This window comes from Haliotis asinina, chromosome 3, assembly GCF_037392515.1.
Source record: "Haliotis asinina isolate JCU_RB_2024 chromosome 3, JCU_Hal_asi_v2, whole genome shotgun sequence".
Classification (NCBI taxonomy): domain Eukaryota; kingdom Metazoa; phylum Mollusca; class Gastropoda; order Lepetellida; family Haliotidae; genus Haliotis; species Haliotis asinina.
In genome coordinates, this window is record NC_090282.1 from 58,384,550 (window position 1) to 58,409,062 (window position 24,513).

At 40.0% G+C, this 24,513-nt stretch overlaps 1 protein-coding gene across 1 annotated transcript in view; it reads left to right on the top strand.

The window, feature by feature from the left end:
- The first annotated feature begins 334 nt into the window (after positions 1-334).
- The window catches only part of LOC137278239 (voltage-gated potassium channel KCNC1-like), a 51,397-nt gene continuing 27,218 nt past the window's right edge, over positions 335-24,513 (top strand). Inside the window, exon 1 of the mRNA XM_067810457.1 lies at positions 335-1,443. Coding sequence (XP_067666558.1) covers positions 1,165-1,443 — 279 coding nt within the window. The 5' untranslated portion in view covers positions 335-1,164. The remainder of the gene's footprint in view (positions 1,444-24,513) is intronic.

Below are 24,513 nucleotides of genomic sequence, written 5' to 3' on the forward strand. Positions count from 1 at the left end.
CGAAGTTGTGTAACGCATGCGCAGTCAAAGCAGCAACCGGAAATCGTCTGCATCTGAACACGAAGTGACAGGTATAACGTGAATACGTAGTCTAACAGTAACACTTCAGTGGTCACTGCCTAAAACGGAAACTATCGAATATCCTACTCAGAATTATATCTCCTTTTAAAATGGCTGTAGTCATTTAAGGCAATCAATAACCAATGGCGTTGTTTAATAGATTTCGATTGGGGCTATTTAGACTGAAAACCTGCAAAACATGTTCGGGTATTGGCCTTAAAGCTTCTCATTAAATGACAACAAAACCATTGATAATATATGTCCCGTTGAAACTAAATAGCTTTTCACTCTCCAGTCACTCGGATTCAACTTGTATATATCTAAAAGCATTCTTAAAGTTTTACTTATTTGATGGCAGGAGCTTTAAATGGCGACCGGTGATTGTATTGAGAGCGATATCACGACTCGGGATTTATTGATTGCTAGTCAGTTAATGGTGGTACGCAATTGTCCTAATCCCCGAGGGAATAGGCTGGTGCCTATTGTAGATACGATCGACTCCAATAGCAGACGGAACGATCGGAGGGACAATAGCGCAGGTAGATTTATCCCACACCTGGAGGTGGAGAGTCTCTGGGTGGTTCATTACATACTGTCAGACGCTAGCATGGAACACATCGCCTGACTCGGTTCTCATGTTAAGTTAGGACAACAGTTTTTCGACGCCTTGAGGTTTACAAGTGCAGTTTGGTATTGTGCTCTTTCTGGACGGAATTGGATTATTGAAATCTCTGTGGAGGAAGGTTTAAAGTTGGATTGTAAAGGTGTAATCCGGCAATGGGCAGTAAGGACAATTCTGGATGTCACGTACGTGTATTCCTGTGCCACATGGAACTGGCCCGCCTTCAGTTCATAGTTCCCGAACCAAGATAAATTCACTTGTGGAGGAACAATACCCTAGTATCAGATAGACTGAACGTATTTTAAATATTACTGGAACAACTTTGAACCATTATTGTCGAACACTTATTTTAAACTTACATATTCTAAGCACGATGCTGGTTGTTCCTTTCTAGGAGCCAAACTGAACCCAAAGTGGATACCCTAAAGGACAATGACCATCGGCTGAAAGAAGTTCGCATATCTATATCATTGGACAAGGACATGGAGTCCCTACTGACAAGGGCCCGGAAGCTTGACAGGCGGCTGACCATCAATGTTGGTGGGGTAGCCTTTCAGACCTTGAGAAGCACCCTGGAACGCAAGCCGGGCACCCGTCTTGCCACCATGGCTGTTCTTCATGACCGGGACGAAAGCTGGGACCCCGACACCAAGGAATTCTTCTATGACAGACACCCGGGCGTGTTCGCATCTATCCTGCACTATTACAGAACAGACGAACTTCACACGGATCATAACATATGTGGTAATATCATACGAGGGGTAAGTTTTTTTTTTATTGTTTCCTAAGGTTGGCGTCATAAACCCTTTCGGTCAGAAACAGGTCACATTGCAAAATGTTTGATAAATGTCTGTATATACCAGTTGTGCGGATTGATGCTCCTGATGTCAATCACTGGATTGTCTGGTCAAGAATACATTATTAACAGACTACCGTCATATAGCTGGGACAACAAATAAATTAATCAAATCTTCTTCATCTAAAATGTTAAACGATAAACAGAAAAGATGGAAGTAACTCAGTATTATCTATTTATTATGACGCAAAAACAGTCATACACCAAAGGTAATTTGGCATAAAGTACTGTTTAAAAGTATTTTTAATATATTGTTTAATACTTTTAATAAATGTGTTCGTGAATGGTGTGCATTGTGCAACAGGCAAGCTATTCTTGAAGCGTTCGTAGCCCTACGAAGTTCTTAAGCCCATTCTTAACACATTGGCTACGAAGCAAATTAAGAATTCTTTAGGCTAGGAACGTTTCGAGACTGAGGGCCCAGTACCAGATTTCAGTTTTTTTGTCTCAAAAATTATTACGTACTTCTGTTTTTTGTTACGCTTCGTGTTGTTTTATTGGTTGAAGTACACATGTATGCCAGCCTTTGTAATGGTTCTATATCGTTGTAAAATGTGTTTTGTTGATTGCCGCAAAGAAAAAAAAAGATTTTGGTGCTATTCATAACAAAACACTAGTTGTGTTATCACTGCAGATTGCAGTAGATATATATACGAGATAGTACCGTATTGCATGAGCGAATCGGCGTGTAAGAGTTCTTGTACTTTAACTAGAATAGTTCAGGGGAAGTGTACTTTATTACACTACACATGGGAAGAGGGAACTGCGTGTCCAAAGTAAAGTATTAATATCTTACAAAAATGTTAATTTTATGCCCTTGCACAGTACTTGTTAGTATTAGCCTGAGCGGCTTTTCATTTCAGATAATGCATTCTTCGCAACTTGATTATTCAATGAGGAATTTCCATGGAAGTGAGTTGATCTTAAAGAACAAGCTGTCTTTGACGCTGTAGCAATACCTTGGCTTCAAGGGCAGTGTATACTCATAGGAAAAGACATTCATTCATATTTCAGTACCTTTTGTAACTAATTTGCATAGCCCTTGATTTTGTAGCTGTTAGAACGAGCAATGGATGCATTGATTCCTTACGACACGCTTGACGTATTCTTACATATGTCCGTATCTACACCGAGTCACATTGTAAACAGGTCCTGAGACAATATTAACGGTTGATTTGACACTAACATGAAAAGTCGTAGTCAGCTAATATCCACACTCTATTATCTGCCGAAAGATTTATTTATTTGAGCATGAGCAGCTGTGAAAATTACGTTAATAGATGACGTCACTTTATTATGTACAAGGTACATATTCATGTGTATACTGAGAAAAGCAAATAAATGAACACAGGCTAATTCAAGCTTTTCTTCAATAGTTTCCAGTTTTGAACACCAGCTGTGAATAGCGCTGTGGGAGGAACTCTGAAAATAAATAAAGAAACACTGCCATGAAGTGTTGTTCCTTTATTTGTTTCCCTCAATATATACATGAATATGTACCTTTGCGATCCGTATATATGTATATAACGTTGTGCAACGTGAACAGATATCTTGCTAATCACATATGCCTATTACGTCATCAATGTCGAATGTCAAGTCTGTATCAAAACACCCGATGAATGTTTCATATAAATTTTTAGTAGAACAGTTTAGGAATAACTTTTGGTGAAGTACTATCTAATAAAGCAGATAGTAATTATCCATTACGAAATATCTATATTTAGGAACAAGTTATGCAATACATTTAAATAACAGAATTAAAAGTTGAAATAGATGGTGAAACGATTTCTACATATAACTTTACCAAACATGCTACGTGAGTTATTACCGTTTAGTGGTGGAACTTTACTTCTAATAATAATGTCAAGGATGTACAAACTAGCAGAATAATGAAATGTTATGATAGAGGACAATTGGAGATTGTGAATTTCACTTCACAGCTGTTGCATACACCATGATGGTCATTTGTGTTTGGTTCTTCACCAAAGAGCTTCTTATTTACTATTGTGTACTTTCGATATTTTTGTTTCAAATGGCTTATTCCCAAAATTTGTGCCACATAATGTAATTAATCTTAACTTAGATATTCAAAAGTAATAAGTAATGTTTAAGTCTGCAATAATACTGTTATAGCTTTAATATGCACACACATGCACTTCACCATGTAAGTGAAAACAATCTTATTCCTCACCTTCTACTTGCGATATTTTTTACAAAACAAAATTTCCTGAATAATCCTTCTTCTTCGTATATCAAATATTAAGATATAACATCTATTACTGTATTGACGAACGTCTTGTAATATTATGACATACGAATTGTTCATGAACATTTATGAACACCCACAGTGCAAAATCCTTTTAATATAGAAATATACCAAAAGAAACCTGTTAGGCTATGGACATACAAAATGTTGATCTTGAACTTTGACGGGGCACTTAAGCATATCCAAACTGTTTCGTCAGGAAGCAAGTCTAAATGAGCAAGACGAAAACCATTTGCGAAGATCATATATTGATGACTGTTTGTCAGGATGTTTCTCTTTTGTCATATTTCAAAATGACATTGCACATTTGGACATCTTATATTGCCAGATTTGTACATGACATATTACCACATAAAAACGCCTGTGAGTGTTTTAGGTCTTAAATCGCCATACAGATTTTGTATGTTATTATTATATCATTTTTCGATTTTCAGCTTCTGACGTGACATGTCATCATATTTGGCCATGCCATATTACCATACTTGTTCATGACAATTTCATGGGTTTCACATGTAACATTTGGCGAATATCATAACAGTTGACATTATATTACCACAATTCTACATGAAATATTACCAGATTTCGTCATGACATATTGCAACATGTTGACATGACATTACCGTATTTGACGTTATTTTTAGTTGTCAAAGATGTCACATATTTCAGTGCTCCCACTGTTGTCTTACTATGCAATGCGTTTATGTTAACTATTTTTCAATCGTACCTTTCTTTTTGATCAGGTCTCGTGATGTGTTCGATATATTCTTTGATCAGATGTCCGAACCATTTTGAACAAACATTTTAGATAGGAGATGAAAGACAGTTTGAGTTACGCTCGTGGTCAATAAACATTATATAGTTTCGACGACATTATGTTTATTTGTGATATGATCAAGGTACCCATTATTCCGAACTCTCGTAATTCTCAGAACCTCTTGGCAAACATATGATACCGTACGCGTGGTTTGATAATGAAATATTGTGTTATACCACGCCTGACATTATTTTCATCAATAATACCACCGTGCTTCAAATGAGGCTATTGATGGCATATTTATCGGATCATTTGAAATATTGTTTTTGTTATCGACACGAAGAAGAAAATAGAATGCTGATTACTCGATCGTTATATAAGTGATTATTTCATCGCGTGTATATCTTGATAATTATCGACCGGGGTGGTAATCAATATCATAACGACTCCCAAGAACAATCAGCTGACCATGTAACAGTTGTTGAGACACAAAGATAATATGCATCTTGTTTGGATGAGGTCTGACGCCTTCGGTAAGAGCTTGTTGAATTTGTTTATTGATATCAGTAGTTTCTTACAGATGCAACCATATCCGCCATTTTCGATTTTGCTGCATTTACAGATTGTAAATACCTGAAAATCAAGTATCGATTATTTATTGACCCCGCGTGTGTTTTTTTAATGGTTGTCTACAAACACCCTTTGTTGATATTTTTTGCAATTTTGTGGGTATCCGATATGTCAAGGGTTTCAGTCCAGTCCCCCCAAAAAATAAAATAAAATAAAAAAAGGAGAAAAACAAAAGGAGACGAATACATGACACGGAGATCTGAATCTTCCGTGTTTAGTGAAACAGCGCGCAATGCTCACAGATGGAACAAGAAATCTTAACACATGGGTCTGATATATCATAAACTGTCAATTCCGAACTGGGAATTTCTGTACGACTTCTGATTCTTCTGCATAATTATTTTAAGCAGTGAGAAGCACATCGATAAATAAGCTATCTGAAGCTCCATTTGACCTATTGTGACTGACGACATCTTAAATCTAATACCTGTTAATTGGCGATAAGATTCTTATTGTACAAAACAACATTGGACTGTTTCATTATGCATGGTCTGCTAGTACTCTGGCTTCGTCATTGTTTCCAGCAGCATGTGATGTGGTGGTCGATACGTTTTGTATTCACTTGGCCGATGTTGTGCTGCTTCACGGACCCACAATAATAAATACAGGTGAATCAATATCTAAATGTCGGGGTTCAAGTTTTCTACTGAGGACAAACTGTCTGACACTGCAACTGTGAAACATTGTTTACCTGGAAAACAGCATCAACAACGAAACAACAACGACGACGATAATGTTGATGATGATGTTTATGAATGAAATGATGATGATGATGATGATGATGACGACGACGATGTGGATGATGATGGTGATGTATGAGTGCAATGGTCATGTTGATAATGTTTATGACTGCAATGATGTTGATGATGGCGATGTGTATGACAACAACGATGATGATGATGATGATGATGATGATGACGACGACGATGATGATGATGTTTGGTTTATAATATATATTTCCCTTAATACATTTAGTGCCTTGGGTAACTCGTGACCATCAGGCGAACAGGTCAGGAATAATGGACAACACATTCGGACACGCTAGTTAGTGAACACCTGGTGTCAGGACTGGACATTAATGACTTTATTTCTGTGGATCATGTTTCTATTCATGCGTCTGAAACACGAGTACAACTAACGCTGGGGTATCGACGTTATGATTTGTAGGAATTGGTATAACCACTGCTGGCATTACCAACATATATGCTTAGGAAATTGCCAGTAAGCTAGAGAATACATAATACAACTGACCAAAGAATCCACCGTTTTAATAATGGATATTTTCTTCTCTCCATCCCTACCTGGAGATGTACACGAGGCACAGTTGGCTAAGAGTTGTTGGGGAGTATGAATATGTCTTTGTGTGTGCCTTAGTGCGTTAGTGCGTATGTGTGTTTTAAAGTTGTCAAAACTGTGTTGACAGCATGGAAATTGGCCAAGGATCGGGTTTCAATCCTAAACCAAGATGAGACAACTATACCGAACAGCAAAAGAGGAGAATAGAAGGCAGAAATATGAACGCTTAATCTTATGAGATTTTCAGTTTTTCGAAACTTGCGTTCAAACTATTCCGAACGATTGCTAGAAGTACATTATAAGTTGTTCTCTGGTCAAGATGGGGCATGGGTTGATGTACCCTCGATTTTGGGTATGTTCCCTGAGCCCGAACTGTGCAGAGTTCGAGGGCACATCAACCCATAAGCCCCGAGGGACCAGTGAACAACATATTTATCTTACCGAACACCTTAATGTTAATTTTGAACTGTTTGAAGCATAGGTATCGGATCGTACACTTCAGCCAATTTGTGTGAATTAAACAATTCTAATCATCTTGCATCTTGCTGTTTTCTTCGCAGGTATTGTCTTAGTGAAGTGTCGCGGTGTAATTTCCCTTCTTAAAATTCACAGTGGCTACACTCGAATGTTTTGTCAAAATTTATTTATTGGAGTGCGAGGTAAATCCTTTCGTAGCAAAATCACTAGGTTTTGCAGACTGCACAAGAAAAACAAATTTAGACGTATCTCCCTTCCATCCATTTGCACTCGTAAAACAGCTGTACTTTCCGTGCATCATGTGTTATGCAGTGTCATTCGAGCTAAAGAAGTACTACCACAAAGTACAGGATGAGTTGCCATTGGCAGCGGGGTACATAACAATGTACCTCGCTTGTAAGTGGGGTACATTGAAAATAAGAGAAGAGCACCTAGCCAGTCAGAAAACGACATTTGTTTGTGAGGTAAGGTAATGAACTACGCATGTTATAGTTGTATATTGCATGTATAGCTATGCTATTTTCATCATGCATCAAAACCCCGTTTCAACCATTGTTAGTTTAATATAATACCCCCAAGAGTATCAAATGCGTGTTTCATTTAGGTGTCCTCATACTTCCCTAATAGAAGATTCTGTAAAACACTGAGTAATAACATTGTTGAATTAGCCAGGGTTGTAGTCTGCGGTAAACCTTGTTCTGGCAAAATGATTATCCCTTAGAAATTATGCATCATTATTACTCCGGTTAAGCAGGGGCCCATAGAAATTGAGACCGTCCCTCAGGACCCGGTCTGTGCTTTATATAGGGCTGTTGTTCTCAGTAGTATTGACAGACGTGTTGGGAATGTGTTATGTGTTGTCATGGAACAATAATTGTGTGACGTAGGTGGTGACACAAGCAAGGCTATTGTCCATCTACGAGAAAGTGGGATTGTATCAGTTCCTATATCCTTGTTGGATAGTTTCTATGAAGAATAAGTTGTCGCTGTTTTGCTGCTTTTGTTACAATACGGGCATTTGACATGTATTTATCTATGCTATACTATACTATACGATACTATGCTAAGTGCCCGATAACCAGACCAGTATACTGATGGTGTAAGAACACACAGATGAATAACTTACAGTAGACGAATGATTGGGTCATTGACCATTTTCAGATTGAAGACCTTTGAGACCAATTACTGTCGCCATGCCACAGACATGTTTATGGTTGGGTCTCATAGTCCTGAACGGTCATACGAGAAAGGCGTAGTAAAGGTCACTGCCAGTTTCTACTGTGTATTCAAATGCTGTACTGTTCTTATTTCAAATAAGTGCCCTCACTGAAAATTACCTGCCCTCAGAGGTTGGCGTTTACGCTTGATTATTCAGACTGATCGAAGATCTCCATGGCCAGGACCACCGTATGGGTATTAATGAAGGTGGCAGGTGACGTATGTTCAGCTTGCGTGTTTAATGTCATCAATATCGTGTTGACGACGTCGATATCGTCTTGGATGTGATGGCAACATGTCTGACATATGTAAATACCCAGTCTGCTCGACTGTGGTTTGTACCTTCCACTCCGTCTGGTGCCTGACGAGTCATGTGAAATGAGACATGGTTTTGTCCGTTTGCTTAAGCACTGCTGTTTACAAGAATACATATCTTGTAACCACATGGAATTCTTTGTGATTGCGCTGGTGTATTACGCAATGATACTATTTAAGGGATACAGCGTGTACTGCGGAGATCTGAGCCCTGTTTCTCAAAGGGATCGTAGCACTGCGACAGTCTTAAGTGTGGGAGGAGTTACGATCATCTTAGCGCTGCGATCGTTTTGAGGAAAGGGGCACTGGTCCAGTTGCTATGACTTTCGTCCTCACACATTTTCGCACAAAATCCGGATGTTTCCCACCAGTCTGTGAGATAACGCTGGAACAGTGCGGCGTAAAACATGCCTGACTCACTCATAAATTCTGCAGAGAATATTGGTACGTCGATACAACATGCTTTAGAAAGCAGAACGAACTATATGCACTGGTGCGTGTGTGAGTTAATATTATTTACGAAGTAGAAATATTGCCGATATAACGTTCGAACTTGTGCCAGAAAAGCCAATGGTTGATATTAAAAGAACAGAAAAGAAAGAAAATAAAGAAATGGACGTGTCAGTTCAAATGCCTTTCAAGACCTAACCTGCTCACTAAAACACACTCGTTAAGATCCGGTTAAGAATATTGTTTCAGGAACTCATGCTTACCTTAAGAGATGTCAAACGGGATTGGGAAGTCAGACTCCCTGACTTGATTTGAAAATGTCATCATATCCCTGTTGCGTAGATCGATGCTTAAGCTGGTTTTCACTGGACTAAGGCCCAGAACCAGTCATTGACACACCGCCGTGGAATACCGCTGGATGTAGCGTTAAACAAGAAACCAACATAACGCTAAAAACCAAATCAATGATGGATAGAAAGCATAAGGAATTTGCCTTTTTTCGTCTTGTAAGTGATCATACGTGGGTACCCTGTCGTATTTAGAGTAGCGTCTACCTATGTGTACATCTTAAGGGCAAAGAGAAATATAGAAAAAATACACCATAACTTTAGATGTGAATGTTAAACGGTTTAGGTCTGAAAAATATAGACATGATTTTATCAGTTACGTATTTCATAAGGACATCACAAGCTACTTTTGCAATTGAGTTAGAAATTCGAGACCAGCGGATTTCATCGTCTCATGTCTCAAACATGTATGGAGAATGTCGGGCCAAGTGACGAATTTGTATATGATCTTTTTCATGCGTAGTATGGAAGCATTTCTGCAATATAATTACTAGGGGTGGGCGATAACACCGGTTAACCGTTATGTTGAAATTCAAAATTCGCAATGTGATTTTTCGCGAATCGGTTCAGCCGATACGATTAGAAATTACCATAATCGGAAATTTTGGTGACGTAGTTATTTCCTTTATATTAGTATACATTTATACATTTGAAAATTTTTATTGGTCACATAATTGCATTTGAGTGACTTTTAAACCATATATATGAAACAAAATAGAATTGGCACCGGCACTCGTTTTGGGGATAAAAAAACAAACATGGTGGACCCCGCTGCTGAAATGTTTTCTCTAGTTGTAAACCTTAGAGCGAAATCTTAAATTTGGAAATATTTTCATTTGAACTCTTGAAACATAAAAAAATCAAATAGCCAGAAAACCAGACCAGCGCATTATGATGGCCTGTGCAGGCGTAACTTTTCTGAACTTAAAAGACAAACTCAGAGACCTGTTTATAGCGTGATGTAGCATGATTTGGTGTTAATTAAATGGAACAGAACTCACTATTTAGATCCAGTTTAGTTTTTACATCATTCTGACATCAATCCAATCAATGTGTGATACCAGTAATGAACTGTATAGTAGGACTGCACTATTGTCTGATAAGCTGCTTCACAGGAAATTGATAACGAACCTTTAAGGTTTATTAGATACAATATAACATACAAAGGATACAATCTTTCACTAAACATGTATCCCTTCCTAAGTATAACCGAGTGTCAAAACATATATTTATTTTCGTTTCGAACAATCGATTCCATCTGATTGATCGACCAGATATAATCCCACGATAAGCCCTACATCATAATACACTCTTTGTTGCCAAACCTAACTGGGGAGTGGGTTGACCTAACAGTTGGAATCGATCCCTGAAGCGGAAATGGAGAACACGGTTTTTCGTCAGCTGTTTTTTTAAAGACAAGCCTCGCCAGGATTGAGAGCGTTCGACAAACGCTGAGATTGCGCAGTAATCCTGTCCCCCACACAACAATTCTACCCGACACGAACAAGTCGCAGTCATAATGCATTATTCAAAAGACTGTAGCTGTTATCCACAGTTACCAGGACTAGTTCAGAACAAGTACCACTAATACTCACCACTTTTGTAAACTAGACTGCTGAACGAAAGCCGAACGCTAGATTTGCACAAGACAATAGGGTAATAATTAATAGTAAAAAATGGTAATTTCTAGAAAAAGAAATACCCCTTTAATAGACTGGCGTCCTGTACGCTTATCTAGCTTCTTTAAGGATAGAATTACAATACGTCCATGAGCTTAGCATTCAGCCTTGGAGCAAGGCTAACCCAGTAGAACACCTACATGCATACCAGACAAATCTGAATTGCATTTACAAGACACTTTTCACAGATATCTGTGAGTAAAGGTTTAACCATTCCGAAGTTTTATGGGTGTTATTTACTTGCATACTAGATGAATCTGAACGGGATGACAATAAACTCCTTACAGACATCTGTAAGTAAATGTTTAATTATTCCGACGTTTTATTATCCTTTCAATGTTGAAATGTACCTGCACTGGATGTGTGCTAGGCAGATAAAATATTGGAAATTAACAATTCATTGTTTGACCAAGAACGGAGGACATTCCGCAGGGGCACTGAGATCAGTATAAACCTGACATATGTTTATAGTTCTATTAGTAAATTTGTCTCGAGCATGTCTCGGCTATCGATTACCACTTAAAATTTACACAGTGGCAATTAAGGTAATGTGTGATGTGTCGTTCTCTCCAGGTTAGGAGGCGTACAAATAAAGTATTTTGCTTCGTTCCCATGGCGACCGTGTTGTTTACTTGTACACGTTTCTGGTTGTAAATATTGATATGGCCATTGGTTATGCTGCATAACAACTGTTCAACATGAAAACGCGACCCGTCTACACTGAATTCAGATCCAGATGTGCTGTTATGAATACTGAAGACTTACATCAGATGAACATCAGTCCATCAGTTCATTCCAGAGAATCGAATACACCATCTCACCGGTGAAGAAATGTATCGTTGTGATGTATAATAAATGATGTTACGTTGTGCTGTTGTAATATCAAGTCTCTGATATGATGCGCCCCATTTAAGATCCCGTGCAAACATTGTGTTACTATGATACCAACAAAGCTTTACTCTGCCCTATTGTGGCAGTAATCCCGCGACAATGTACGTGTTAGGTAAAATATTGTGTCGTAGTGTAGAAACATATCGATTAGCTAGACCAGATTCACTAGTTTTAATGCCCCATCTTGTATTGTTATTGACAATATTCTGCATCTTATTGATGTATTTCATAATGATTCCCTCGTGAATTTTAAAGGCACTATATCACACCAAACTTCTCTAAAATACATAAGGCATTTTCCTCAATAATGCCAATACCTTAGGGAAGCTGCTATACAATTTGCTTAAAAAATACGTATTTTGAATTTGTAAAGTTAGAATGAATTACAATACAATACATTAAAACAATACATTAAGTCGACTCTCGCGACCTCTACCGACCGAATATTATTTCAAGCGAACCCCACAGAGTTATGTCCCTTGGGGCGCTCTTTATGAATACATATGTACACCTGGTGATTGAAACCAGTTCGGCAAACACCGTCCTACGTGGGACAGTTTTTGATGTACAGAGTGTTCTCTGTTTGGAAGCTGTTCGCCTGGAAGTTTCAGTTATCAAATTCAGGCAAGTCGCTAGGGATAATACGTCTTTTACTGACGCTAAAGTGAGTGCATATATTCCTATGTATAATACAGGCCAAAATATTGTCCACTGTGGGATAATGTGCCTCTAAGGCGTTTGTTGTGCTGGAGTGTGTGCGTGAGTGAGTATGGTTTTACGACACTTGTGCAATGTTTCAGCAAGATGACGGCGAGTGGACTCCAGAAATGGGATTCAAACATTGTACCCATGTGGGGAATCGAACCCGGGTCTTCGACATGACGAGCGACGCTTAACCACTAGGCTCTCCTTTTATGTTGGATCAACTACGTCTGTGTGTTAGGACTGTACTTTAGTTGTACTTCTGTGTACTTATTAGTGTTTGAATTCCTACGAATGTCGTTAAAGTATCGTATATGTATTAATCACGCCACATGCATGCATGCATGCATGCATGCCATTGCCACTATTCCATGTACTGTGTACAGAAATAGTTCGTTAAATGGAAAGTTAATTGATTATGAAAATTGTTTTGATTTTACAGAAATTAAAATGACATTAAACGATTTTTTTCGTTTCAAAATCTTTACAAAATTGGCTTGTATTTTAAAATCTGGGCCCTGTGTTTATACAGTGCTAGAGTTTATGTAGCGAAGCCTGGAATCGAGATGTTTTAGTGGGAGTCCCAAGGGTATTAAACAAGCGAAACGGATGAATGCACTCAGTAACACAGTGATCAAATGCGATTGGCTATGGATCAAGTCGATTTACGTGTTTATGGTAATCAATAATCGATCTCAAGGCTTGCACAGTATTTATTAGAGGACAATGCCAGAGGACCCACCTACAAACACGTGATAAGATGACAACACGAGCAGATTTATGACAACACTTTACATAGTTAGATTCGATACGGCTCTTCAAGGTTCATTGTTGCTTCTGTGCTTTTATTCCGTATCCTTGATTGAACGATGATTACGTGGATTGATCGAACCAGTATCAATACATTGGTACCACGCTGACCTTAACACAAAATTCCCCAGGCGAGAGATTTAGTATGGCCCGAGTTTGAAAATACACCATTGCAGCCAGGTCAATATGCGCAAAGTGGGCTCAAACCGTCGTTTTGGGGGTTATTGTTCCTGTACATGCTTTGCGACAGTATTCGCCCAGCAGTGAATGGTACATTTGTACATGTTTATCGTTTCTGTTACGGTACGGGCTTTGTGATAGTATTCACCCAGCAGTGAATGGTACATGTTTATCGTTTCTGTTACGGCACGGGCTTTGCGATAGTATTCACCCAGCAGTGAATGGTACATGTTTATCGTTTCTGTTACGGTACGGGCTTTGCGACAGTATTCGTCCAGTAGTGAATGGTACATGTTTATCGTTTCTGTTACGGTACGGGCTTTGCGACAGTATTCGTCCAGCAGTGAATGGTACATGTTTATCGTTTCTGGTACGGTACGGGCTTTGCGACAGTATTCGTCCAGTAGTGAATGGTACATGTTTATCGTTTCTGTTACGGTACGGGCTTTGCGACAGTATTCACCCGGCAGTGAATGGTACATGTTTATCGTTTCTGGTACGGTACGGGCTTTGAGACAGTATTCACCCAGCAGTGAATGGTACATGTTTATCGTTTCTGTTACGGCACGGGCTTTGCGATAGTATTCACCCAGCAGTGAATGGTACATGTTTATCGTTTCTGTTACGGTACGGGCTTTGCGACAGTATTCGTCCAGTAGTGAATGGTACATGTTTATCGTTTCTGTTACGGTACGGGCTTTGCGACAGTATTCGTCCAGCAGTGAATGGTACATGTTTATCGTTTCTGTTACGGTACGGGCTTTGCGACAGTATTCGTCCAGTAGTGAATGGTACATGTTTATCGTTTCTGGTACGGTACGGGCTTTGCGACAGTATTCACCCGGCAGTGAATGGTACATGTTTATCGTTTCTGGTACGGTACGGGCTTTGAGACAGTATTCACCCGGCAGTGAATGGTACATGTTTATCGTTTCTGGTACGGTACGGGCTTTGCGACAGTATTCGTCCAGTAGTGAATGGTACATGTTTATCGTTTCTGGTACGGTACTGGCTTTGCGATAGTATTCACCCAGCAGTGAATGGTACATGTTTATCGTTTCTGTTACGGTACGGGCTTTGCGACAGTATTCGTCCAGTAGTGAATGGTACATGTTTATCGTTTCTGTTACAGTGCGGGCTTTGCGACAGTATTCATCCAGCAGTGAATTCCGTTTATCGTTTGTTACAGTACGGGCTTTGCGATAGCATTCATGATCACCCGGAGGTGAATAGGTACCCGTTTATCATTCTTATGATAGTGCAGACTTTGCAACAGTGCTCACCCAGCAGTGAATGGGTACCCGGTCAGATAAGTAAGATGACTTAACCGTATAGAGCCTCCCAGGCAACCGGCGAAATGAGGGCTTTAAGCATGCACAAGAGCAAGCTGAGAGATTCTCGTTGTGCAAACCCCAGTCAGCCTGGCAGATTCCCATTTATAACAATAGACGCTGTAAGATGTAAGTATGCATTATTCACTGGACTCTCCACTAGGAGATTGTCGAATGAGTTACAAGACAAACGAATGATAATGAATCTTTAACCTCAAGAGGCCAGCAAGCCATGTGATCTATTCAATCAGCGAAAGGAATGTTGGGCGTATTTTGTATAAGGATTGATTTTGTAAGTCCCACATGAACTCAACATTTTTTCAACATCAGTGTCATCAAAGAGACTCCATTAAGTTTTTAGAATTAATTCATTTTTAATACGTTTGACTTCCAGCAAATAACGACGGTTTTCAGAATATCGATTGCATTGAAATCGTAGTCACAGTTGTTGCAACCAATACAACATTGTCAACGTATATACCATTTTTGCCAATTATTCAATTTGTTTATGTGATAACGTAACTACTGTCCATAGTTCCACTTCAAGAAAAAAGCCGTTATGTTTTCCCAGGACATTTTCTCGTGTTGTGTTTTTTTAAAAATGAATATATACCTTGTGGAAAATATCACCAAGCTCGACGATCACGCAACACCGGAATCTCAAAAATGTTGAACTGTTAGAATAGGTAGATCGACGGTGCCTAATATACTGTACGTAAACATGCGAGCGCAAGTCGAAATGACGTTTAACGTCGCTTCAAGTGTTTTCAACCTATATCGTTAGGGGCTATATCGAAGTGGGGTGAGGTTAGGGGTAGTAGTCTGGTGGTTAAAGCGTTTTCTCGTCAAGATGAGGATCTGATTCCCCACAAGGATACAACGTGAGGATCCCATTTCTGGTGTCCTCTGTCGTAATATTGACTGAATAGTGCTTGAAGCGGCTGAAATACTGTCAGAAACTTACTCACAGACTTCCAAACTACGTTACATTGAGTGCCGTGTTAAAGAAATGCCTCATCACCAGTTCGAGTCTACACGCGGGAATGCTGTGTGATATAAAGCAAACCAAACTAAATTTACAAACTAAATTTACAAACAAAATGTACGGAACCGGGTGTACCCTAGACGATTGAAGTGTCACCATTCTTCCATGACATAATGGCACAGATCCAGAAGATACAACCACTTCATCGCACAAATTACGACTCTCATCTTTTTACGACTCTCGTAATCTGGACTACGTTGAGATCCCCATCCTACGACTGTGCAACCAATAACAGTACGAGTTGAATTAGTAATAGAGACATTGAGATGTCGATGTTATTTCCGCAAGGAAGCTCCCGATGGGCTGTGGGAAATTGGAGAACCGGGTAGCTCAGTTCGTATTTTATGTGCAATTATATGATTGTATTTGACAGATACACCAGATATATTTTAATAAAAAAAATGTGAGCCTTTATATTAAAAACAACACGTTGAAATTTGTAATTTAAATACTCTTGCGATGTAATTTTAGTTCCCATTTCATTCCCAAAGAGACACTGTGCTGCCCCAAACCATGACGCCCCACTCACTCACTCACTAACTCATTCATCTAAAGGTATCAATAGTAGTGAAGCATCATATAAAGGATAAATTTTATATTGATTGATTCACTGATTGATTTGTATAGCGCCAATGTGTGCTTTGTTTTCTTCATTGGATGTCAAGCTTAAACGGCACAAGTATTAACAAACTCAACTCCCTGGGTAGCATTCAGGTCTTGCAGCCACTAGGCGCACAGTTAGCGTTCTCTCATCTTTACGAGGTACCCGTTCACGGCTGGGTGAACTGGGACACATAGTTACAGTACTTGGCCCAAGTCTTACTGCACGGTGCTGTACCCGCAATAGAGATTCATGAAGCCACCGTCTCCTCATTTGCCCACGTATTTGTGGGTACTTTTAAGAGCACAGTGCTGGGTACTGTACGTACACCCAATCACTGGTGGGCTCAATCCCCACACCTCAAACTCGATGGATGTCTGGCCTGACGTCTTAGAAAGCAAGAATATAGGATCACCCCCTCCCCACCCCTACAATATTAACAAAAAAAAAACGGTAACGCGAAACATAACACCACTTCTCGAATAACATACGTCTCATGCGAAAACCGTTTGCAAAGTTTAATAAATTCAACTGGACAAGATCATTTGCTTTCGTTTGGTTTCTAAAGCCAATCCGATGCGTTCCGTCACCTCACGGTGCTTTAAAAGCGCGTTATTATGGTATCTATCGTTCTTATTCATAATGCTCACCATAACTCAGTACTCAGTTAAAATAAATAAATTTTGACTTTTTCAATTTGGCTGTGTCTTCCATTCCTACAAGAAAGCACCGATATCTAATAAGCTTGCAAAACCTACCCTCTCGAAATCTTAGCAATATTTTTCAACATATTCTTTATAGTTATCATTTTCCTTTGAAGATCAAAATTCGCTTTGAGATTAACCTAATCGTTGTGCATTAACTAGGCCGGATAATGTTTGAGCACCTGTTTTCAAAGCTCGCTCGGTAAACCTACTGTAAATCTTCATGAGGAAGAGAGTGTCCTGCAGTGCCTTCTTTTGACGTGATTATTTTTCTTTGAACTGCAGAAATCCTTTTCAGGTTTAAACAATCATAATCGATCAACAAGGCTGGATTGTGTCTTAGTCGATGTAATCTATAGAGCGTCGCGCAGCTCCCGAAACAATCGATAAGGTGAAAAAAACTGGCTCATATGTTGGTGTACATCCTGCAGGCAATCGGACTGGAACACTACCATGTTGGTGTACATCCTGCAGGCAATCGGACTGGTACACTACCATGTTGGTGTACATCCTGTAGGCAATCGGACTGGTACACTACCATGTTGGTGTACATCCTGCAGGCAATCGGACTGGTACACTACTATGTTGGTGTACATCCTGTAGGCAATCGGACTGGAACACTACCAGCTTCAGACAGTAAACTATGGTTTAAATCATTGTCCACGACTGGCTACTGATTGATGATTCCACAAGACACACTATGCGTTTGGTTTCTCGTGTCCTCTCCCTTTAATCTTGATGAAGTATGAGTGAAACTCAACAATACTCGTGTCCTGACATCATCCCAGTCGCGATATACATCGCGTTTCAGTCGTGTTTGGAATAAGACCAACCTTGTAAAGTATTCGATAGTTACAAAGTCAAGATCACGCCCTGAAATGCTACCCAGAACACCACAGTTGCAAGTTGGAGATCTGACTCTGAAATGAGCGCATCCCGGAATACGACTGTCGTAATGTTTAGATCACGTCATGGCCGCAGTTCAGAATACGACTGTCGTAATGTTTAGATCACGTCATGACCGCAGTTCAGAATACGACTGTCGTAATGTTTAGATCACGTCATGGCCGCAGTTCAGAATACGACTGTCGTAATGTTTAGATCACGTCATGACCGCAGTTCAGAATACGACTGTCGTAATGTTTAGATCACGTCATGACCGCAGTTCAGAATACGACTGTCGTAATGTTTAGATCACGTCATGACCGCAGTTCAGAATACGACAGTCTTAAGGTGGAGATCGCACTCGGAAATGAACGGAATCCAGAATACTACAGTCATAAGTTACTATGAAGCCCTGAAATGACCGCAGTCCAAAATACGACTGTCGTAAGGGTGGGATCATGGCCTGTATTGAACGCTTTTCAGAATATGACAGTTTAATGGATACAAATTGTGAAGCTTTTTTCTGTTATTGACAGCAGTGCTGTAACATTGCTGAAATATTGGTGAAAGTGACATCTAACTCACGCACTCAAAGGTACCAAACAAAAATAACCCGAGTCCGACCTTATATCCTAACCCCCGCCCACGTATTGGAAGACATGCGTGTGAATATGCATTGTTAACATTGTCCTTGCATGTTCAGTGGCCATAGAAGACGCAACCTGATGAGAAGAACAATTGGAAAACATTAGGACATTATCGATAAGATCCCATGTGGATTTGTAGTTTTAGTTGCATCGCCCAGGCACGTGGTCTGCTTTTGTTGTGCGTAGATAAAGAAACACGTCTAGTGACACTGATAGATCAATGTTCAGTGCTATAGGGACTGTTCACGTCAGAGGTGGCCCATGTGAGAGGGCAAACATGTTTTCTTGGTAACCGAGACTCTGGTTCGGAAAGGTTGCGAGATGAAAAATGTTCTTCATCTATACGTTTTTTAGGAAGAATGGGTATTGTTGCACGCCGCTTGTAGGAATATTTCAACATTATCGTGCCGGGGAGACAGAAATGGGATTGAAACAAAGTAACTCGGTGGCGACTCGAACCTGTGTCTTCGGTTTGACAAGCAAACGGTTTAATCACTAGGCAATAAAGATAAGGACGAATATAGACAAACTTTATGGATAAGCATCTTTCTTATTAGGCATTCATCCATAAAGTTTGTCCTTGACTGACTCTCCGAATTCTAGTAATGCTAGTCAAAGGAGGTACTTCAGTCGAAAAAGTACGTAAACATCCATGAAATAAGAAACATCCGAGCCTAATCACCCCCTACTCACCTCACCAATATTCCCCTTCCTGCTCACCATCCCCTAATCAGCTGGAGCTGTGAGGTAGCCCAGCGGTTAAAGCGTTCGCCCGTCACGCCGAAGATCTGGGTTCGATTTACCACATAGTTATAATTCGTGAAGACCGTTTCTGGTGACCGCCTCCGTAAAGTTGCTGGATGTTGCTAAAAACGGCATAAAACCATATCCACACTCACTCCTAATCGGCTGGTTCCGCTAGTATTCTGAGCCCATGCATCGAGACCCCCGCAGAGCTGTCCATTATCACGTCACTTCTCATTTTAACTAGTTTACAATTCCCCAATCAACATAGCAAAGTCGCATGGCCATGTCAGCTCCCGCTACCCAACATGACAAGCGTGACATGTAGTCAATACCTCCTGCGATTGCAACTAACGGCAGTTGTCAGCATGTCAAACGTTGCCATTATGCATGTCGTTACATAATACGACCCGCCGTCGATTAATTGTTACTGTATATAATGGGACAACACAGTTGATCGCCCCATTGAACTCATCAGCAAAACCATTAGACCTTTGTAATGTAATAAAATTTCAAAGGCATTAAAGAACAATTACAATATGTCTTGTTCAAAAACATCACATGTAACAATTACGTTTACATGACTGACATACCAAGGAACTTCTTCGTGTTGGCCCACACTTCAAGGTTGAAGAGGCAAATAAAATATGGGTTGACAATATCTGTATTGCAATAGACGTTGCACTGTAGATGCTAAAGCTGTTGTCAAACTATCAGTTATGTCCGTCCTTATCGCATCAGCTTCTAAAGGGCAATAAAAAATACAGCACTTTGCTAACTTGCTTCATTAGCACCAGTTTTTTGTGTTTTGCTTCGTTTTGTAGAAACATCCAGATATGCTACTGTCCTAATTACAAAGTGGACGCAGTTTTATGGATGAGTATTTAATGTGCTATCACAGCTAAATAACATTTTTTACCCATAAATAATCATGTCGAAGTACGCCTTCCTCAGATAGCAAGTGCAATGGATCATATTTATTTTACGCCGCTGTCAGTGATATTTGAGGTACACCACGGCTTTGGGCTTACTAAAACGGTAAGGTCAGTATTATGTACCTACACAGGGACTCAGATTCAAGATGAGCCAGTACTTTGACCACACATACAGACGTTTTTGTTGTGATTATAAAGGGCATGTTTTGGGTTTCGATTTCATATTGGTTTGAATACAGATTTCTCCTAATGTAGGCTTTGTTATAATAAGTGTATTCAGAACGTTCTAAACAAAAACCAGCAGGTAGATGCTCCTAGTGTTAACAGTCTATTGTTATCCTGGATGACCTATTCTGCCAGTGAGGTGCTAGGTTATTAGTCACACCTATCCCATCGGGTACCCATTTTCTGCATGGTGAACAGAGGCAGTTTTGAACTAGCCTAAATTTGGGGCCACATGTACCACACGTGCATCTATGTTGGGCAGAGCTGAAGTCACCCTTCCAAAGACTCCCCGTGCCCAATGTTGCTTAACTTCAACCGATTTGTGAGCTGATTTCTATCCACACGTCTACAGGTCTTCCCTGTGTGAAAGTGACGTTAAATGTCGGATGCAAAATTTCGAGGACAATCTAAAAATATGTAGACTCCATGATCAAGGGTGAAATGTGTGATGCCCTCATCTTGCTGTCTAGACATAAAACGGACACACTACTGGCTCACTCCCTACAACATTCTAAAAGCCTATATTTAAAACAGAAATTCTGCGAAACATTGAACATTGGAAGTATAGCACTTGATAAGTACCTTAGTTGTTTTAACAGTCACAGTCTTGAAGATAGTTCTGCACGGGTGCTATTTTTGTGACTGAATAAGCCGAAAATCGGCGGATATCCCATTACACTTCAGCATGAAGTCAGCGTATAACTGTGTATGATGGAGTTTACGATAAGGCGCTACAGATGTCCTTGTTTGTCTCGTATCAATACAGTGCATGCCTTGCATCGGCGTTGACAAGGGACAACATGGACGGTTGGGAACGACATCGCCCACGCGGAAATATGTCCACGGGCGGGACAACGTTGTATCGCGTATCTTCCATTGGCATCGAGCTAGTTTCTCAATTATCTGTTATTAACTCTCTGGAAATGTCCCAGTGTGATTTATTGAATGGCATTTGTCGATAATAAACCTTTACCTCAGTAATGACAGGCTGTTCTTTTGGAGATCAAAAGTTAGCGCAAGTCATTTTGAAATGGAAAATTGCAAAGCCAATGTCTTGAATCTAACCGATGCGGATAAAATTCTAAAAACACGGAAGGGTTATATCTTATTACAGTAACAGCTGTGAAACATCTACTGTATCCCGCCTTGGTGCCTACAGGTAGAGGAAGTTCAGATGGCACTGGCGCCAAGAAAGCAAATGGAATGAACAGGAGATGGCAATTAATTGTAAAGTTAAAATTAGACGAACGTAACTGTGCGTTAATGCTCCACGCGAACACCCGTGGAGGTTCGATATGCATGAACACCATTAAAGGGGGACTACGAAACTGCTTACTGCACACATAAACGCTCCAGGGAGTTTTACATTACGTGAACATTCCATAGGGAGATATCCTCTATGCGAACACCCATAAGGGAGAGTTACTCCACGCCAACACCCGTGGAGGTTCGATATGCATGAACACCATTAAAGGGGGACTACGAAACTGCTTACTGCACACATAAACGCTCCAGGGAGTTTTACATTACGTGAACATTCCATAGGGAGATATCCTCTATGCGAACACCCATAAGGGAGAGTTACTCCACGCCAACACCCGCAAGTGAGGCATGCTATGCCCGAACGTGCTTAAAGGAGGATAACTGAACGGTCTACCGCACATTTAAACACTCCAGGTGGTTTTCCACTACGTGAATACTCTATTGGGAGATGTCACCCGTAGGGGAGGCTTACTCCATTAGCATTTTAGGCTAACTATGCGTGAACACCCTCAAAGGAGGATACCTCTACGGTCTACTGTCCGTTTAAACACTCCAGTGAGTATTGCAGTATGTGAACACTCTATGTCCTTTATGCGAGCATGTGTGCTGAAGGGTTACGACACCATATTGCACATGCACTCACGCCCGAGGATCACAGTGCGCCTCCACCAGGCAGGGAGATTAGATAACCTAACAGGAGAAAGTGTAAGCCTAGTGACAAGAAATGTATTCAGAAATTCGTAGTAAATACGTAAATAGAACGTAGTAAGGAAATCACAACACCCCGAAAACGTTCTGCTTGTGAACAAATACTTTACTTCACGTAAACAAGCGCTGAGAAGGTTTACGTCATGTAAACAAACAGGGACGATATGCTTCTTATGAATAAATGGTGAGAAGTTTTACCTCACGCGAACAACCTCTGAGAAGATTAACATCATGTGAACAAACGTGATAAGATTAAACGTCACGTGAGCAAACGCTCTGAGCATATATACGTAAGGTGAACAAACTCAACAAACACTGGGAAGATTAACGTCATATGAACAAACGCTGAGAAAATTAACGTCAGGTGAACTGACGCTGAGGAGATTTACGTCATGTGAACAAACACGCAAAGACACATGCACTAGGCTAATATAATGTTTACGTCACGCGCACAGGTAAACGCGATAGGTAAACTTCCCGCACGCAAAAACCTGCCGGGGGCTGACCGGGAAGTGCATGAAATGTATATTTATATTACCTTTTGAGTTTCATTGTATAATCGTGGCAGTGCGCTTAATTCTTTTGATATGTCCCCGCAGTGCTTTAAACATCGATTAGCCCGTGCACTCTTTTCCCAGCGCTCTGATGTTTGCCAGACTCCGCCAACCTATCGACGAGGTCTTAATTATGTTGACACTTACTACACAATATCAAAGCCATTGGAAATGAGAGGTAACAGGCCGGTAAACCGATGTTGTTATGTCAACTAGTCACTAACTCCATTCAATTACAGGCTTTGTCGTTCGTTACATGCATTAGATCCAGAGCGGTTACAGGCTAGATAAAGCATCTGTGTGAACGACTAGATCTAACACTGCGGTAAGAGACTATCTCTATCACTACTTTAAGAGACTTGACCTAGCAACAGACTAAATCTGACAATGTTGTTACAGCTCAGACCTAGAACCACCCTAACAGAATTGATTTATCTAGAACTGAAAGAATCCAGCACTGCTGTAACAGACCAGGGCCCAGTTGTTAAATGCACCGTTATTTTAACGTACCGTTAAACACTAACGACTCGTTAAGGAGGTAAAGAAGAGTTAGTTAACAGTATGTTAAAATTTGATTGCTGGAACGTCTTTTTAACAGACCGTTAAATAATGGTGTGATGTGAGGTTAACAGCCTGTTAAGTCAAAATGGTATCAGAATCACGTGAATTATCACGCAATGTAGAACAGGTGAAAGAAAAATGGGGAAATATGGCCCAAAAATGCTGAAAAATCAGTGAGAACATATTTTCTTGTTGTGTCTCTCTCCACATCATCACGAACTATCATCACGAATCTCTGGTGTAATTCCACTTCATTAAAGTCAACAGAAAATTTTCTAAATCCCTTAGGTTTTTTATGGTCTAATGTTCATGAATGCTGCATTAGGCTGGACGATAAATGGCATGGAGCTTGGTCTTGAACTAATGCCAACGTTACTGAGCTAATGTACCCCCTCTCCTGACGTTAAGTTAAGGTGATTACACGATGCCATTTAGAAAGTGGTCAAATGCAACATATGTCATATTTGGGATTTCACTTTCTTAGTAAAGTACAAATTCTAGTACTTTTTTCGGTTGAGTCCCATCCGGGATTTAAGTTAAGGTGTTCCTAAAGGACCGTTAAAAGTTTCGGGCAACATCCTGTCGCTCTCTTAACGTTAACGTTCCGTTAAAATTTAACAGGCTTTTGCACAACCAGGCCAAGATCTGCCTAGCTGAGCTATAACATACTTTAATTTAGGAATACAACAAATTTAATCATCCAAAAGTGTGTTTCACAGGAGGTATTGCTTATGTGATATCAAACGATATATCCTGG